General features: G+C 40.1%; 1 protein-coding gene across 1 annotated transcript; it reads left to right on the plus strand.

Annotated features, from left to right (window-relative positions):
- The first annotated feature begins 1,049 nt into the window (after positions 1-1,049).
- LOC122127167 (histone PARylation factor 1) lies at positions 1,050-17,590 on the plus strand. Its single transcript, XM_042701774.1, has 8 exons — positions 1,050-1,159; positions 4,791-4,950; positions 6,163-6,352; positions 8,071-8,169; positions 9,936-10,086; positions 13,085-13,172; positions 14,964-15,136; positions 17,340-17,590. Exons 1-8 carry the CDS (start codon positions 1,082-1,084, stop codon positions 17,469-17,471), a joined length of 1,071 nt encoding a protein of 356 aa, XP_042557708.1. The 5' UTR covers positions 1,050-1,081; the 3' UTR covers positions 17,472-17,590.
- The last annotated feature ends 802 nt before the right edge of the window (positions 17,591-18,392 follow it).

The raw sequence follows: 18,392 nt of genomic DNA on the forward strand, positions 1-18,392 counted from the left end.
GCTTAGCCAAAACACAGGTGAGATTTAGGGCGAACACAGGTGAGGGTGTGGTGAAGGGAGAAAAAGAAGCCACATCTGAGAGTCGAAGTAAAGATGACTTGAATCCATCTCAAGGAGGAATAGGGCATGGCCCAAGTGGAGGAGAAGGAGTAGAGGGGTAGGGCAAGGGAGGGGAGGGGGGGAAGGAATGGGAGAATGGGGCGAGGGGGAGGGAGAAGGGTTTACTTGGGGGACAGAGTCTGGAAGGGGGTGGGGAAGGTAGAAAGGGGAGGGGAAGTGAAGGAGATTCACCTCCGGGGTCGAGTCAGGAGGGGGGGGAGGGGAGATGGGGGGGAGGGAAGATGGGGGGGAGGGAAGATGGGGGGAGGGAAGATGGGGGGAGGGAAGATGGGGGGAGGGAAGATGGGGGGAGGGAAGATGGGAGGGGAGGGGAGGGAGACTGGCGCTTCTGGGATAGTGTCGGGCAAAAACCAGTACAGTGTGGGGAGGGGGGGGGGGGATGTACAATGTGGGGAGGGGGGATGTACAGTGTGGGGGGATGTACAGTGTGGGGAGGGGGGATGTACAGTGTGGGGAGGGGGGATGTACAGTGTGGGGAGGGGGATGTACAGTGAGGGGAGGGGGGATGTACAGTGTGGGGAGGGGGGGATGAAGGCGCGTGGGAGGCTAGCCTTAAATAAACGCGCTTTTTACTGAAGGGAGGGTAGCATCCTACAGTAAACCCTGACAGCAGGCACGTCTGACAGGAAAAGTTAGGCCACCTTACTAGATCCAAATTGGACCCCCCGCGCGTCTCGGGCTCGTCACCGACTGGCGGGCGATTCTTGGGGGACGGAGTCCCCAAAGCTGCGGTCCGGAGCAGCCCACGCATCTCCAGCCCGTCCCGTCCGGGGAGCGGGCGGGGCCTCAGCCAGCCCCGCTCCCGGCCCCGGGGGGCGGGGCAACGGGCGGAGCTTCCCCTCGAAATTGGCGCGCCCGCGGCAATGCGGCCTTCGGGATTGGTGGGTGTTGAACCCGGAAGCAGTCTGGGATGCTCGGAAGCAGCGGGAACGCGGGTCGCGGCCGACGCTGCGGCTGCAGGATGGTCGGAGGCGGCGGCGGTGGCCGTGGCGGAGGCGGCGGCGGCGGGAAGCGTCGGCTCGGCAGAGAGGGACAGCAGGTACCGTCCGAGAGACCGTGCGCCTCCGCGGGGCGCATTGGGTGATAGCCAGGACGCCCGGGGCCGCCCAGTCCATTCATTCCGCCGTCCTCGAACGCCTGCCCGGGGGCCCGGGAGGCCGGGCCGCTGGGATCCGGGTGCGGAGCGCAGCCCCACGGCGCCTTTTGACTCCCCACGGCGCCGCTCGTGGGGAAGCAGGTTAAAGCCATCGACAGTCCGTCCCTCCCTCCTGCCACGCTGAAAACGAGTCAGGATGAACTCTGTTGAGCCGCTGGCCTGGGCAGGCCGGGTGCAGTGGATTTGCATTTTGCTGTCTTGTGTGGTTGTGGTTGTTTAACTTGAGATTGTAACGCCGATGTGTAGAATGTTGTGGAATCCCTGAAGGAGAATCTGATAAGTTCTGTCGAAGAAGACTTTCAGGAAACTCACGTTCGAAAAAGATCCAAGCAGGCAGAGAAGCAAAAGAAATCCTCTTGACGTTAAAGAAATGATAATCATAAAATGTGGGGCGTGGGGGGGTGTCAAGGAGCGATCAGCCCGGCTGGAGCCCGGGAGATGGGAGAATGAACGGGTGGCAGCTGAACATAAAGGCACCAAAATGAGGGACGGGGACAAAATATAGGTATTCTTTAATTTTATAATTTCCGGAATATGAAGCACTGCTGTTGCAAGCAAGGGAATTAGGCAGGCAAAACGTGTCATTGTGTTGAGTGAAGTTTTGCGAAGGTTGTTCTAGTGTTCGTTTAAAACTGAATGGGGTGAGACATTGTTCAAAGGTCTGTGCAAGGGACGTGGTTATGAACATTTATTTTTTCATATTGGGTGATGCTTTCCAGAAACACTAAGAAAATGTGGGGCTTCTGAAGGGGACAGCTGTCTTCAATTCTAGTTGTGAGGGATATGGAGAATTTAAAACTGGTCTGTGGTTTAGGGCAGTGTTGAAAATTTCTCTTAGAAGGTACGGTGTTTTGGCATTATAATAGGCTTAATCAAGAAAAAATAGCAGCCAGGTGCTGGTAGTCTATGTCTATAATCCTAGCTACTCAGGAGGCTGAGATTTGAGGCTCCCAATTCAAAGCCAGCCTGGGCAGGAAAGACCATGAAACTCCAATGAATGAGAACAAGTGGGAAGCAGAGCTGTGGCTCAAATGGTTGAACCCTATCCTTGAGCAAAATTACTCAAGGACATTGCTCAGGCCCAGAGTTCAAGCCCTAGGACTGTTTTGTTTTAAAAAAGGGAATATAATACCAAAGAGGAAACGGATCTTATAGAAACTATAGCTGATTGGGCCTGGGAAGGTGGCTCAGTGGTAGAGAGCTTGCCTTGCATCCTAAGGTCCTGGGTTCGATTCCTCAGCACCACATAAGCAAAAAGAAAAAAGCCGGAAGTGGTGCTGTGGCTCAAGTGGTAGAGCGCTAGCCTTGAGCTGAAGAGCTGAGGGACAGCGCCCAGGCCCAGAGTTCAGGCCCCACGACGAGACCCAAAAGAAAAAAAAAAGAAACTATAGCTGATGATATACAGCATTAATGTATTGTGTGCCAAATGTTTTATGTGCTAAGTGATTATAGCCTTCCTGGTAACAACTCTGATGATTACAGGTACTACTTAGGCCTTATTATAGAAGCCAAAAAAAAAAACCCACAAGGAGTTTAGTTTACCTGCCCAGGGTGACAGCTGGAATTCAGAGTTAGAAGTCAATCCAAATATCCCATCCATGAGGCAAAACTGCCTTCTCAACAAGTCAGGCTTTGAAAGCCTAACCAAATATCATTACAAAAGCAAGACAGGATAGGTTAGGACTTAATGTGTTCCTATTGTTCTGTATTTGTAGTTGGAATAAACATCATGATGAAGTAAAGAATTGGTGTTCTAGAGCCAGATTTAAACCTGAATGTAAATCCTTGCTCTGTGCTGTCTAGTTGTCTCATCACCCATAAAATGTGAATAATAATATTGGCTCATAAGTAATACTGAGGATAAAATGAAGCCGTAGCTAGTGCATGAGACAGTAATAAGACAAATGCACACAGTCATTACTTGTTTTAAGATTATTATTATGGTACTTGTTTGCTATTGTTGACATCTGTTTTGGGATCCATATTTAAAGTCCTTTTGTTCAATTTAACTTTTTTTCATGATTTCAGATAAATGTGTAGTAAACTTTGATGTATTAAATTTGTCATTGATAAATTTCTAGTCCTTTTACCTTCTTTATTTCATAACACTTATGAGCCCATTGGCTAACGCAAGAACTGAGACATAATTACATGTGTGCATGTGTTCCCCTCTTACTCTTTCTGCCTCTTTCTGTAGGCCCTATTCAATGTAACTACTGTCTTGAATTTTGTATTTTCCCTTGCCTTTTATAACTGTATCTCTTATGCATCTATACATAAACAATATTTGTTTCACTTTTAACTTTATAAAAACTATCATGTTGCATGTAATCTTTAGTACTTTTTTCTTAATTATTCTGAGGCTCCCTAACAAATATTTCACTATGTGTAATATTCCATTGCTTGAAAGCCATTATTCTCCTGTTAGTAGACATTTCATATATCCACTTTAATTGCTTATGGCCATTCTTCTTATTTGTCATCTGCTTCATAAATTCATTTTGTAGACTTTGTTACCTAAAGTTACATCAAATAAACTGGAGCCTACGAGAGAAGTGAAAGAATATGAGAAACTAGGTCAGAATTCTCAACTTTAGCTCTATTGACATTTGGACCAGTTGAGTCTATTGAGAGGACCTGTGCATTTTAGAATGGTGGGCAGCTTCCCTGGCTTCTACCTCACTGGATGCCGATGATGCCCTAGCACTCCTCTCTCCAAAGTCCAGGTCCAGACATCATTAAATATCTGGGTAGATGGGGAGTAGAGACAGATTCTCCCCTGGTTAGGAACACTGATCGTGATAGAAGGAAAATAAAATGGAGAGAAATCCAAAAAGAAAGGAACTAGGTTCCCAGAAAGAAAAACAGAAGACTATTTAGAAATTGAAAAATATTCTCGCCAGGCGCTGGTGGCTCATTCCTGTAATCCTAGCTACTCAGGAGGCTGAGATCTGAGGGTCGTGGTTTAAAAACCAGCCCAGGCAAGAAAAGCTGTAAAACTCTTACAATAAACCACCAGAAAACCAGAAGTGGTGCTGTGGCTCAAGTGGTAGAGCACTAATCTTGAGCTGAAGAGCTGAGGGACAGTGTCCTGGCCCAGAGTTCAAGCCCCATGACTGACAAATAAAAAATAAAAATAGTCTCCACCTAAAGTATATCGTCTCTACAGAAATGTATTAAGTAGCTAACAGCATTATAAAACCTAGCACAATTATATAGCAGATGTGCCTGAAATTAGAATCCTGCCATTAAAAAGCCATTTTCAGAGTGGATATGGAAGGCTGGTAGAGTACTTGCCTAGCATGTTCAAGGACTTAGATTTGATCTCAATCCCTGTAAAAATGAAATAGGACAAAAAATAACTTGGGCCTATATTACCAGCTGATGCAGTAATATCATTTAGAGTGTTTAAAATATGCACACAGTTCATGGAGATGGGTGAATATAAATGAGGTATGCAAAGTGTTACTGAAACTACTTTTGAAGAATTAAAGTTGTATATGCTAATTTTCAGTGTGAAAAGACAGTTGAAGAAAAGAAAAGTAAATCTTGTGAAGCTGATATCGCCAGTGATCTTCGAAGAGAAATAGAAAATCATTATAAGCTTTCTCAGCCTGAAGATTTCTATCACTTCTGGAAGTTTTGTGAAGAACTTAATCCTGAAAACCCAGCTGGTAAGTTTCTTCATAATCATGGAACTGCCTCTACCAATGGAAAAATCAGAAAATTGGACCAAGGATAAAAATAATTCATAGAAAAAGTATTTCTAATAGTTAAAAAAAAAGTTAATCTATTTCACTGTCAGCTATTGTATTGGCAATGGCATATGATTTCATGATATTCTTTGATAGGAGAAAAAAGTAGGGACAGAAAAGAGGACAAAAGAACACGTCATAAAACAATCTGATGTATAGTAGTGGTAGATAGAGCATTTGCCTGCCTAGCACGTGCAGAATCTTGGATTTGATGCTCAGCACAACAAAAAAAACAGAATGAGACGGGAGAAAATCAACCATGCAGTCACTTTTAAAATATGTATTTGTATCTTTCCTAGTATGGAAAGTTACTGCTGTATGCCTAAATTTTAACCTTGTTATCTTTGGCAAATAAGATAAGAAGTTCTAGTTTTCTTGTTGCTTTAAAACTTAGTATGTGCTACTGTCCTCCTTCAGTTAAGCTGGAGTATTGTGACAAACTATCTCCATGCCTTTATTCATGTTGCCACTTCCTGAAAGGATTTTTTTTTTGCTTTCTCCATCCATCCCTCATAATATAACAGGATCCTGCCTCAAGGGACCCAGGATTTCTCCTCTCTTGAAACATCAAGGACATATCAAAGTTGGACATTTGCGTAGTGACTTTAAGGTTTTATTTGGCACTGCACCTCTATAATCTATATTTGGAGAAAGAAGATGAAATTTTGAAGGGGTAGGGGCTGGCCAGAATCTAGGGAATCTGAAGTGGTAATTAGCTGAGGAATAGAGAGAAAGGAAAGCAACTTTTCTTTTTTAATCCACACTGTGTTACCTCTGTTGTCTCTCCCTTACTGTATATTTGTAGAGGACAGCTTTGTCATATTGAGGCAGAAAATGTGCTTGTAGCTTTCTTATGATTGTAAGAATGCAAAACAGTCTTGCTTTTAGCAAAGATAAGGAATGTTTAAAATGTGAAGCTAAGTGGTAAATTTAAGAGGAAATCCTAAACATAATGCCATATGTCTAATACTGATTTTTTTCTCCCATTGAGTGTTGATAACATCTTCCAAAAGATTTAATTTTTTTTTAAATTTTATAAGCTCATTTTTACGATGTTCTTTAGAAATTGTTTACAAACGAAAAGGTATTATTTCCTGCTTGTGTCCTGAATAAACTTCATTTTCTTTATAGATTCACTTTCTACAAGCCTTGGACTTCGATTAGTGGGTCCTTATGATATCCTTGCTGGGAAACATAAATTAAAGAAAAAATCCACAGACTTAAATTTTAATCTTCACTGGAGGTTTTATTATGATCCTCCTGAGTTCCAGACCATTATTATAGGAGATAATAAAACTCAGTATCACATGGGATATTTCAGGTAAAGAATCTTCTCTAAAATATTGTCCTACTAGTGAGTATAAGTAGAGTCTACTGACATCACCCAAGGTAAAAGCCCATTTTTCCCTTATTACAAAATACATGAGCTATTATTGCTGTTATTACTTTTAACCTACCCTAGGATAATGAACCTTTCAGGTTGAAAATTACTGTTCTATTATTATTATTAACATTGTTTAAATAATGCTTTTCTCCCTTTTAGATTCAAAAGCTCTCCTTTAGCTGGAGAAATAGTTTATAACAGCTGGTATAAGGGGGTTATTTTGAAACAGTTTAACTGTATTGCCCATGTTGATCTCAAACTCCTAGACTCCAGCAGTCTTCCCACCTTCGCTTTCTCCAGCAGCTGAGAACAGCTCTTTTTACTTCAATAATTCATGTGCTTCCAGGTATCCAAGTGGCAGCTGGTAATTAAGAATGAGTTGTCACAGGCTCTTCAGTTGTTTCTCATGAAGCTGATAAAATTCTCTTTAAGTGTGTATTTTAATGTTTTTTTCTTTCATGCATGTGTTTCTAACACATTTATAAGATTATCTCTTTGTTGCTTTGTATGTCCCTCCTCCACAGTATAACCCCTGCTTTCACTATATTTGATGTCAGTATAACTTGTGGAGGAGATGGGGAAAAACCAGTTGTTTAAGGATACAGGTGGACCTGTTGCAACAATGAGAAGTACAAGTTGTCATGTCCAAAATGAGCTTTACAACGTTGGTGGGGGGGGGGGGGGGAGGAGAAGGATTGGGATTAGGGGGGGAGGGGGGAGGCTGGGAAGGGATGTGAAGGATAAACAAAGGAGGAGGCTGCAATGCTTGGTAAGAAATGTACGCATTATCCTGCCCATGTAACTGTAACTCCTCTGTACAGTATGTTCACAAATAAAATTAAATTAAATTAAAAAAAAAAATTCTCTTTAAGGGTGGGGGTTGAGAGACAGGCTCTGGAGCCAGAAAGACTGGTCCTACCCTTTAGTATCTTGGTGACCGTAAGCCAGTCATTAGTGACTATGAGTCTGTAATTCAGTTCCCTTTTCTGAAACAATGGGGATAAGTGTACATACTTGATAGGAATATTAGAGCTAAATGAGATGCTTACAGTGTTAAGAAACAGATGTCCACATGTACTAGTGGCGGTGCTTTAGGTAGAAACTAAATTTAAGATAATAGAGGGGAAGATGGAAAGTACCCAGAAAGTACTATGCAGAGGATTGCTCAGTTACTGTGTACAGATTCTGCTTCTGACTTTGACATTAATTTACTAGGGCCTTCAGAGTAGCTTAACTGCTCTGTAATTGGTTTCCTTGTTTCTGAAAACAAAAGGAAGAGAATCTTTTCATCAGTAAAGTTGGATAATCCTTTGCCCTATTTGTTTTGTTTTTCCATTTTTACTTTTGGTTTCCTTTCATTCAGACTCAAAAATGAAGGTGATCAGATTGTGTGAAGTTTTCTCTACTTCCTTTAAAGGAAGTGTATTCCCTCTTTCTTTGAATTTGGGTGTAAAACTTAGATACTAAAAATCTTAATTTCAGGTTCTGTTGTAGGAATAAGATGTGTCATATAGATTCATAAGAAACTTGAACCTGACAGAGCTTAGTAACTTTTTCAGTTTTTTTATAAGTATAAATAATCGTCTATAGAACCAAAATTCTACTTGTCTGATGATTATGAAATGCTATATTTTTAATATCTTTTGTTAAACCAGAGATTCTCCTGATGAACTTCCTGTATATGTTGGTACAAATGAAGCAAAGAAGAACTGTGTAATTGTTCAAAGTGGAGATAATATGTTTGCTGCAGTCAAGTAAGAAAATATTTTATTTTGATCCCCCTGTGTTCAGTTAAACACCGATGGTTATACATGTTTACAGTACATTATAGAAGAGAATTAGGAAACTCAAGGTTATAGATTTCTAAAGATGGTTTCCATGGCTTTTCTAGATAGTTTTATTATACACTTCTGTTTTGCTTCTCCACCAAAAGGTACCTTATCTTGAAAATGTGATGAAACCAAGTGCTAGAGAGTAGGTTTGAAGCTAAGAGATAGTCATAATAATGAAATGAAAGTGATGCAGGAACTTCTTGGCTGTATAAGACCTTGCTAGAAAGAATGCCAAGAAGAGTGTTGTAGGCAAGGGAACAGCCCATTTCCATATGAATTAATGCAAATAAGTGTCATAGAGTAGTTGAAAGCCCTATATGCAGAATATAGCGGAGAGTTCAGAACATTGCATTTTTATGGTTAATGTGATTTTGGTGGTTTGGGTTTCTGTGGTGCCTTAGCGCGCCCTTGCTAGTGTTCTGAGCTTGGGTAAGTTGAGGGTCTTTTGTGCCTCAGATTCCTGATGCGTAAAAAGGACTGAAGAATCACACTAGAAATGTATAAATGTTCTGAGCCTTTTATAGTATTCAGCCAGTGGTACCTTCAAATGTAGGTGGCAGATACAAATGTTTCTGCCTGGGTTCTAGAACTGAGTTCAGAGGAAGAGGTTGACTTTCATCTTAAAGTAGGTGCCATTTCCAGTTTTACTCTTCACTTAATATCACAAGCAAAAATATCAATGTGTTGGTGATAAATATACATTATTTCTAACTGGCAATAATATATTGGTTTTATGTTCTTTTAAAATTTCCTTGAAGTATTCTTTTATATAAGCTTATAAAGTAGCATCATTTTTCTACTATTTTCTAAGAATATCTTAGCACAAATTTGAAGTTAACATTTTTAAATCAATTAAACTTAAATATCTAATGGTGTCCTTTGGCTCTGATAAAAAAATACCTTTTGGATATCACCCAACACAGAAGAAATAGTTGTACTGGCAAAGCTTTTAGAATTCACAATCTTTATAGACTAAGATAATGACAGTTTGCTTTGTGAAGGTTCAAATGTGTTTGTGACTTTGTCACTAGCCTACAATTTTGCGAAATTTATATAATCAATCTCAATAAAAAAAAATTGTAAAAAGAAATCCTCGTGGTATTTATATACTATTTTTTCTTCTTATTCTAGACTTCTCCAAAATAATCTTATCTTAATATTCAAGCAGTGAAACTAAAAGTTGACTTAATTTCAACTTTTTTTTTTTGCTGGTCCTGGGGCTTGAACTCAGGACCTAGGCATTGTCCTTGAGCCTCTTTATACTATAAAGTTAGCTCTCTATTACTTGAGCCATAGCACCACTTCTGGATTTTTCATAGTAGTTTATTGGAGATAAGAGTCTCACAGATTTTATTGCTCAGGCTGGCTTTGATCCAAGATCCTCAGATCTCAGCCTCCATAATAGCTAGGAATCATGCATTAGCCACTGGCACCTGGATAATCTCAGCTTTAAAATGATTCTTACCATAATGTTTATAAAAAATACATAATACAAACTCCAATGGTTTGCTGTTTCTGACTGGTAGCTTTTAATACTTTTCTCTTAATAAAACCTTTTAGAAATTTTGAGAGAACCATTGTGATTATTTTGCTGACTTTCTTACTGGACTTTGCCATTTTTAATCTTAGCTGCTTAAACTTCTGTGTATAGTGGCCAGCAATATAATGAGGCTTTTACTTCTTTTCAGATTATTTTTGATGAAAAAACTTAAAGAAGTAACTGATAAAAAGAAAACCAGCCTCTTGAAAAGCATAGATGAAAAACTCACAGATGCAGCCAGAAAGCTGGGATACTCACTGGAACAGAGAACCATGAAGATGAAACAGAGAGACAAAAAAGTATGATTTCATGCTGTTAGTCTTAACTTGTGCTGTTTAGCAGATCTCCTCTTGATTTCTCCCTTATTCTGTAGCCCTGGCTCACAGAGAGCTGGATGCCATTCCTTAGGGCAGTGGAGGTCCTTCAGGGCTATCCAACACCTGAATCTCCAGATGGCACTGGAGTAGTAGTCAATGAACTCTTATTTCTTTTTTTTTTGTTGTTGTTGGTCATAGGGCTTGAAATCAGGGCCTGGGCACTGCCCCTGAGCATTTTTTGCGCAAGGCTCATATAGCATGCTACCACTTAAGAGCCACAGCTTCATTTCCAGTGGTTAGTTGGAGATAAGAATCTCATAGCCTTTCCTGACCAGGCTGGCTTTGAACCTCAGATCTCAGCCTCCTGAGTAGCTACAGGTGTGAGCCAATAGCACCTGGCTTTTAAATTCCCTCTTTTAATGGCTGATATTTCTTGATTTAGTATAAAGTGTTTTCAGGCAAGAATAGTTTTTGTTTCATTTTTTGTCGGTCGTGGGGCTTGAACTCTGGGCTTGGGCGCTTTCCTTGGCTCTTCAGCTAAGGTTAGCACTCTACCGCTTGAGCCACATTGCCACTTCCGGTTTTCTAGTGATTTATTGGAGATAAGAGTCTCATGAACTTTCCTGCCCGGGCTGGCTTTGAACCACAATCCTCAGATCTCAGCCTCCTGAGTAGTTAGGATTATAGGTGTGAGCCACCGGTGCCTGGCTGGAAGAATAGTTTTATAAAAATACATTCAATTGTATTTTTAAGACCTCAGATGTAATTCCCTTTTGAGAGAGTACATTTTAAGATTTGTTAGTTTTCTCCAGTAAATGTGTACAAGCTGTTCTTCCTTTTTCCTCATTGATCCCTTCAGCATTTCTTTTTACATTTTTTAATGCCTGAAGTGTGAAGAAGTATTTTGTAAAGGAGCAAGTACTTTTGGGTTTTCAATTGGTTTTTCAGTTACAAATTTCAGAATAAGCTAACAGGAAAACTGGAGACTTCGCTCTGGCAGAAAATGTAATATACCTATTTTTAATATAATACAGTTCAGCATACTAGATATCAATGTTTTTATAGACAATACCTAATAGTACTTTGGAATTCAAAGTGTTTATATAGTCCCCACATTTAGACCCTATAATGTATCTGCAGAGTTGGAATTACCTTGTTTTACAGATGAGTACAATGAGGTTTATGAAGGCTTTGTGCTTTGTCTAGTGTCATGAGGGACCAGTCTAAGAACTAACTCCACACCTTTCATCCTTTCCACTGTACCTTATTAGCTATATGCCTACCTTCACTTTCTAATACTTAACATTTCTCCATTTTGTATAAATGAACATTGGTTAAATAATGCTGTAAAATGAGGCTTATTTCTTTCCATCCACTTCTGAGCCACGCCTTAAGACCTCATACACCCTATAGAGGGATTTCCTAAGTTATTAATCGTACTCCTCAACATGAAGATTCTGATAATGTGCTAACAACTAGTACTTTTTTTTTTTTTTTTGGTGGTGGTGGGGCTTGAACTCTGGGCCGGAGTGCTGTCCTTTAGCTCTTCAGCTCAAAGCTAGCACTCTACCTCTTCAGCCACAGCACTACTTCCAGTTTTCTGGTGGGTTATTGGAGATAAGAGTTTCACAGGCAGGGGCTGGGAAGGTGGCTCAGTGGTAGAGCGCTTGCCTTGCATGCATGAGGCCCTGGGTTCGATTCCTCAGCACCACATAAACAAAAAAGAATAAAGCTGGAAGTGGCGCTGTGGCTCAAGTGGTAGAGTGCTAGCCTTGAGCTGAAGAGCTCAGGGACAGTGGCCAGGCCCTGAATAAAAAAAAAAAAAAAAGAGTTTCACAGGCTTTCCTGCCCAAGCTGGCTTTGAACTGCAATCCTTAGATCTCAGCCTCCTGAGTAGCTAGGATTACAGGTGTAAGCCACCAAGACTAGCTACAACTAGTACTTTTTTTTTTTTTTTTTTTTGGTCAGTCGTGGGGCTTGAACTCGGCGTGGGCGCCGTCCCTCAGCTCTTCAGCTCAAGGCGAGCACTCTACCACTTGAGCCACAGCGCCACTTCTGGTTTTCTAGTGGTTTATTGGAGATTGGAGTCTAGAACAATTAGCATGTAGTTAATCATCTATGAAAACACTTTATCATCCTTTTGTTGTATTTCATTCTTCCTGAATGGTAAGGAAAACTTTCTATGGTCTTTTTCTTATCACTGTTTTGAGAGCCAAGACTATCCTTGAACTCGAAATTCTTCTGTTTCACCTCCTAAATTCTGAGATTACAAGTATGAACCACAACTCTTGGGTGGTTATAGTTTTTACTTGTTTTTTTTTAATATACTTAACTAAGTCTTCCCCAACACAGAATTATAAAAAGTACTTCTGTTTCTTCTAGTACTATGTAATTTGGTTTTTACTTGTAATCCTAAATTCCATGCATACTTATTTTAGTATAAAGATACAAGGCTTTAAACTTGGTGCCAGTGATTCATGTCTGTAAACCTAACTACTCAGGAAGCTGAGATATGCAGATTGTGGTTCAAAGACAGTCTGAGCAGGAAAGGCCATGAGACTCATCTCCAGCCACCAGAAAAAGCTCGAAGTGGAGCTATGGCTCAAATTGTAGAGTGCTAGCATTGTAAAGTGCTAGCTTTGAGCACAAAAGCTCAGGGAATGCAATAAACCCTGAATTCAAGTCCCAGGACCCAAACCACGCCCCCTTCCCTCAACAAATGTGTGTGTTGTGTGTTCATGAAAACTTCTTTTGAATAATGTCTCTTCTAGTGGTTTAGTAAAAGATAGGAGAATGAAAAAGTAGAAGTATGAAGGTAAGGAAGTTTTTATATCAGAGATGCAGGTTAAAACACTTTTTTAAAATTAGAGATTTTGGGTTATGTCTTCTGTCTTGGAAGGTTTCACTGGACTTTACAAAGAAGTAGAATATTTTATTTGGTCTATTTGCCATAATTTAATATGTTTTTTTCCCTCCTTAGGTTGTTACCAAGACCTTTCATGGTGCAGGCCTGGTTGTCCCAGTAGATAAAAATGATGTTGGATATAGAGAGCTCCCTGAAACAGATGGTAATGTACTTTGTATGTAAACATGTGCATACATGTTAGTGTATACATGTAGAAAGGCTTTCCTTACATTGTGAAGTACTCACAAAGAGCAAACTTAGGCTTTGTCAAAAGTAAGTCTAATTAGATATTTAGTACATTCATTTTATGTACATCTTGAGATCTGGTACACTGGTACTCAGAAAGTAATGAAGAAAATGTTGAAGGCCAAAATAGAATTGTTAGCCGCTGATTTTTTTTTTAATAGTCTTGAAATAAACATTATGAATTTTCCCTGGACTCTTACTTCAGACTATAATTTTGCCATGGCTACACTTCTCCAACTTATGGTTTTAGTTTCTGAATTGATTTCTTGTCTATTATTATCTTTTTGTTCTTAATTCACAAGTTTTTGTTTTTTGGCAGTTGTGGGCTTGAACTCAGGGCCTGGGCTCTGTCCCTGAACTCTTTTGCTCAAGGCTAGAGCTCTACCACTTTGAGCCATAGCTCCACTTCCATTTTTTCTGATGGTTAATTGGACATAAGATGGTTAATTGGACTTTCCTTCCCGGGCTGGCTTCGAACCATGATCTTCGGATCTCAGCCTCATGAGTAGATAGGATTATAGGCATAAGCCACCACCACCTAGCTCATGGGGTTTTTTTTGTTTGTTTTGTTTTCGTTTTTTTAATATCTTTTAAAAAATAAAAAATAAAATTCAGTGACTTTGTCTATTCGGGATTTTGTTGTTGTTGTGGTCATGGGGCTTGAACTCTGGGCCTGGGCGCTGTCCCTGCGCTCTTCAGCTCAAGGTGAGCGCTCTACTGCTTGAGCCACAGTGCCACTTCTAGTTTTCTAGTGGTTTATTGGAGATAAGAGTCTCATGGACTTTCCTGCCCAGGCTGGCTTTGAACCATGATCCTCTGATCTCAGCCTCCTGAGTAGCTAGGATTACAGGCGTGAGTCACTGGTGCCAACTCCTAGTGGTTTGGTTAAGAAGTTGGCCAACTTTCTAGACAGGGCCAGATAGCCAATGTTTTCAACTTTGTGGGATACATGCAGTATTTGCCGCATATTCTTGTTTTCCAACCATTTGTAAATACAAATCATTCCTTTTTTTGAAGGCAGTTAGAAATGAAGTGAGCCAGACTTGACCACAGTTTGCTGATTCCTAGACTAGCATACTTGGGAAGCCTTGAAATCATGACTGCAGTCCTCAGGAGGATAAGGCAGGAGAACCCTTAGTTCAAGGCCATTCTGGACTACATAGTGAGACTCTTCTCAAAAAAAAAATCCTCTTGACTTCAACTAACTGAAATACACTTTGCTAAAACAATTTTTTTTCTGCTTAGCCACATTTTATGCTTGAATTCTAAGTAGAAGAACTATAAAACTGCCAATCAAAACTGTAGTGTGGCAGATTTGTCAATTGGAAGAAAAAATGAAAAAAAACCCAACATAGAATCATTTTGCCTTTAAAAGTGCTTAAACCTTAGCCAGGTACCAGTAGCTCACACCTGTAATTCTAGCTTACTAAAGAGGCTAAGATCCTAGGATCGTGGTTCAAACCCAGCCCACTAAGGAAAGTCCATGAGACTATTTCTAGTTGACTACCGAGAAAAAAAAAAAATCTAGAAGTAGAGCTGTGGCTCAAGTGTTGAAGAGTGCTAGCCTTAGGATAAAAAACTCGGACTATGCTTAGAACCCTGAATTCAAGCCCCAGGACTGGCAAAAAAAAGACCAACAAAATAAAACAAAACAACCTCCCCCCCCCATTACAATGGATGACCCCTTTATATCATTGATTTCTTTCAGCTGACCTTAAGAGAATTTGCAAGACAATTGTTGAGGCTGCAAATGATGAGGAGAGACTAAAGGCATTTGCTCCTATTCAGGAAATGATGACCTTTGTACAGTTTGCTAATGATGAATGTGATTATGGCATGGGGCTTGAATTGGGAATGGACCTCTTTTGCTATGGTTCACATGTGAGTAAAACTGCTACCCACCTGCTGCTGCAAATGCACACACATTTGTATTTGGAAATACAATGCATTTGGTATATGGATACATTTGGTATATTGAACCACCTAATACATTTGAAATCTAGTAAAGGTGAATAGCCAAGATTATTTCCTACAGTTTTAAAGTATATTTACCCGTTAGACAAATGATATGAGTATGTCATTTGTAATGTGAGTGAGCATGTTTTTTTTTTTTTTTTTTATTTGGGGTTGAATTCAGGACTTTGTACTGTTAGGCAAGTTCTCTGCCACTGGAGCCATACTCACAGCCCTTTCAAATTTAATTATTTTGGGGTAGTCTGTTTTCTTGCCTGGGTCAGCCTGGACGTCAATCTTCCAACTTTTTGCCACCCCATAGAGCTGGAGTGCCTTACTCAGGCACTGGTGGTTTAGACCTTTAATCCTAGCCACTCAGGCTGAACTCTGGAGGACTGGTCTGAAGCCAGCCTGGGAAAAATCTGTAAAGACTCCATCTCCAAACTAGCAAAGAGTTGAACTGGAAGTACTGGCTTCAGTGACCCAGAGCCAATCAAGAAGCAAACCTAAGCAAGCACAAGGCCCTAAGGTCACACCTTGGTATTGGCAGGAGAGGGGGAGGGAATAATATGTATATGTTTATGTAGGATGATAGTCGACCATTATTTTCCTCATTAAAGAGAAACATCAGCTGCCTGAGTACTGTAACATGCTTCTGGATGGAGTGAGGCTGGTCTTAAAATCTTATCTTCCCCACTTGTGTAACTTTTCTAATATTTTTGTATCTATTTTTTTACCTATAAAATATCTGCCCATATCCACACTTGCACGTACTATTTCTCATTTAAGCTACTTTACAACTGGATCACAAAGAGGCAGAACATCTTACCCAAGTTCACAAAGGCAATTTGATTCTAGACTCAAATCTCTATAAACTGGGGGCTGGGAAGATGGCTCAGTGGTAGAGCGCTTGCCTTGCATTTGGCCCTCGGTTCCTCAGCACCACATAAGCAAAAAAAAAGAAAAAAGCCGGAAGTGGCTCAAGTGGTAGAGCACTACCCTTGAGCTGAAGAGCTGAGGGACAGCGCCCAGGCTCAGAGTTCAGGCCCCACGACTGGATACCCCCCCCCCCCCAAAAAAAAATCTCTATAAACTGTAAAGTGCTTAGGAATGACTTGCTTCTAGGTAAAAAACAAATTATTTCTTGGGTCTGACATCTGACACTTGGCATTTCTGATGTGCTCCCAGGTGATGGTGACTGCAGACCACACTGAGGAGCAAGAGTAATCCAGTAGAGCTAACTCTAGCAGGCACCAAAATCATCAACAACTGTTCCAACATGGGTTCCCCATGTTCTCCTGCCTTTCATCCCACTGAGAGCTCTGAGTGGGTCTTGAGAATTTGCATTTCTTAGTTTACCAGGTGATGCTACTGGTCAGAAGAACACATTTTCTGAACCCTATCATAATCCTACTGCCCTGCCTTTCTCTGCTTGCCTCATACATGGTTTCTACCAGTAAAATAAAAGTCTAATAGCCAGAATGACAGCAATCTGCAAAGTGCTTAATCTGCTCACAAATAGTAGAATAAACCAGCTAAATAGGAAACTTGAGAATTTTATATAAGTATTGAATAGACTTAAAGCACAGCACTTAACCACGCTAAATGCTGAATGTTTACTGTTACTGAGAATGTTGTATTGCTAATTACTATATACTATGCATGTATGCAATAGCACTGTAAAACCATTCAATAAGCCTGGGGGTAACTCTTAACAGGTAATGTTTCTGTGGTAGGGGAAGAAGGAAATAAAACACAGGAGAGTGACAGTGACATTTAGCATTTCAAAGAATAAAGCTTAATGTCTAACTAGTAAGAATATGCTGAAAAGATAATGAGGGCATAGTTGAAGACTTTTTTTAACAAGTTGATAAAATTTGAGATGAGAACTTAAATATTTTTCTTCTAGATTTCCTTCAAGGTATTTCCATTAGTCTTTTAGAGATATGCACGATTCCCTCTTGAACAGAATACCAAGTACCTGTGCCAAAGTCAGTTTGTCAGTTGAAAAAGTAGTTAACATGATCTTGGAAAGTAGGCTTCGTAAAAATGGACCATTTCATTGTATTTTTTCCTAACACATAGGGCATCTGCCCTTTCCTGTTTAATGTTATATTCTTTTGTCTTTCAGTATTTTCATAAAGTTGCTGGCCAACTTTTACCTCTTGCATATAATCTGTTGAAGAGGAATCTGTTTGCAGAAATTATTGAAGATCATCTGGCAAACAGAAATAAAGAGAACATAGACCAACTTGCAGGATAAATGAGGGTTTGTTCTGTTTGGTGTATATTATTTTTAAATGCCATATCAGACTTACGGGGGGTTGTTTTTAAGGAACACGGAAAATAAATGGAAAAACGGAAACATTTACTAAAAACTGACAGGCTATTCTGGACTTCCTTTGCGTACAATAAAGTGAACTTACCTGATTGGTGACACCTGACATTTTGGAAGACACTGCATGTTATAGGTAGTCACTGTCTAGTGGATTTGAAGAACTAGACAGTTACCTACTTTCAGGGTGTCCTCTGTTACAATCTGAGTTGAGTATTACTAATCCAGAATTCTCAAGTCAAAAATCTTTGAGGACTGACATGATGCTGAGAAGTTTTGAATTTTGAAGCATTGTAGTTTTGGGATAAGGGATGCTCAACTAGTGAAATAGATCTATGAAAATATTCTAAAATTCTGGTCCCATGACTGACTAATGGGAAGCTCAATTTACTGTATGAATAATACAGTAAGTCTTGAATTAATACAGCTGTTCCTTTAAGGGCTGGAATTATAGTGGTATATAGACAGGGACACAGGAGAGGTAAGTTTACATGGAAACTCATGTTATAACCATGGCTAGTGTAGATGATCCCAGGCCTACCAATGTGCATTTTAGTTATTTCCAAGTAACTCATACATAGTCTCCCAGTTACCAGTCCAGTCCTTAAGACATTCCTTCCTTTAGAATTGAGTCTGATTTAACAATGACCAGAACATAGGTATATTAATATAGTAAGTGGTATTATATATCATATAGGTTCTAGTTTTCCACTGAAATTCATTTTTGATACAAACCAGTGGGTAGCTGTGATTTATTCCTTAAACCTGACAAGAATCTTTAGCCTTAAATGCTAAGTGCAAACAATGACATACAAAATTTGGTGGATCATGCAAAAGAGCCTCTGCATA

Source organism: Dipodomys spectabilis, unplaced genomic scaffold (assembly GCF_019054845.1).
Source record: "Dipodomys spectabilis isolate Male_0828 unplaced genomic scaffold, ASM1905484v1 ptg000009l, whole genome shotgun sequence".
NCBI lineage: Eukaryota > Metazoa > Chordata > Mammalia > Rodentia > Heteromyidae > Dipodomys > Dipodomys spectabilis.

Bases quoted from the DNA above. Each gene is read 5' to 3' on its own strand.
- LOC122127167 (XM_042701774.1), top strand. From the start codon at position 1,082: ATGGTCGGAGGCGGCGGCGGTGGCCGTGGCGGAGGCGGCGGCGGCGGG. The intron at 6,353-8,070 runs GTAAAGAATCTT...TTGTTAAACCAG, and splicing joins TATCACATGGGATATTTCAG to AGATTCTCCTGATGAACTTC. The intron at 8,170-9,935 runs GTAAGAAAATAT...ACTTCTTTTCAG, and splicing joins AATATGTTTGCTGCAGTCAA to ATTATTTTTGATGAAAAAAC.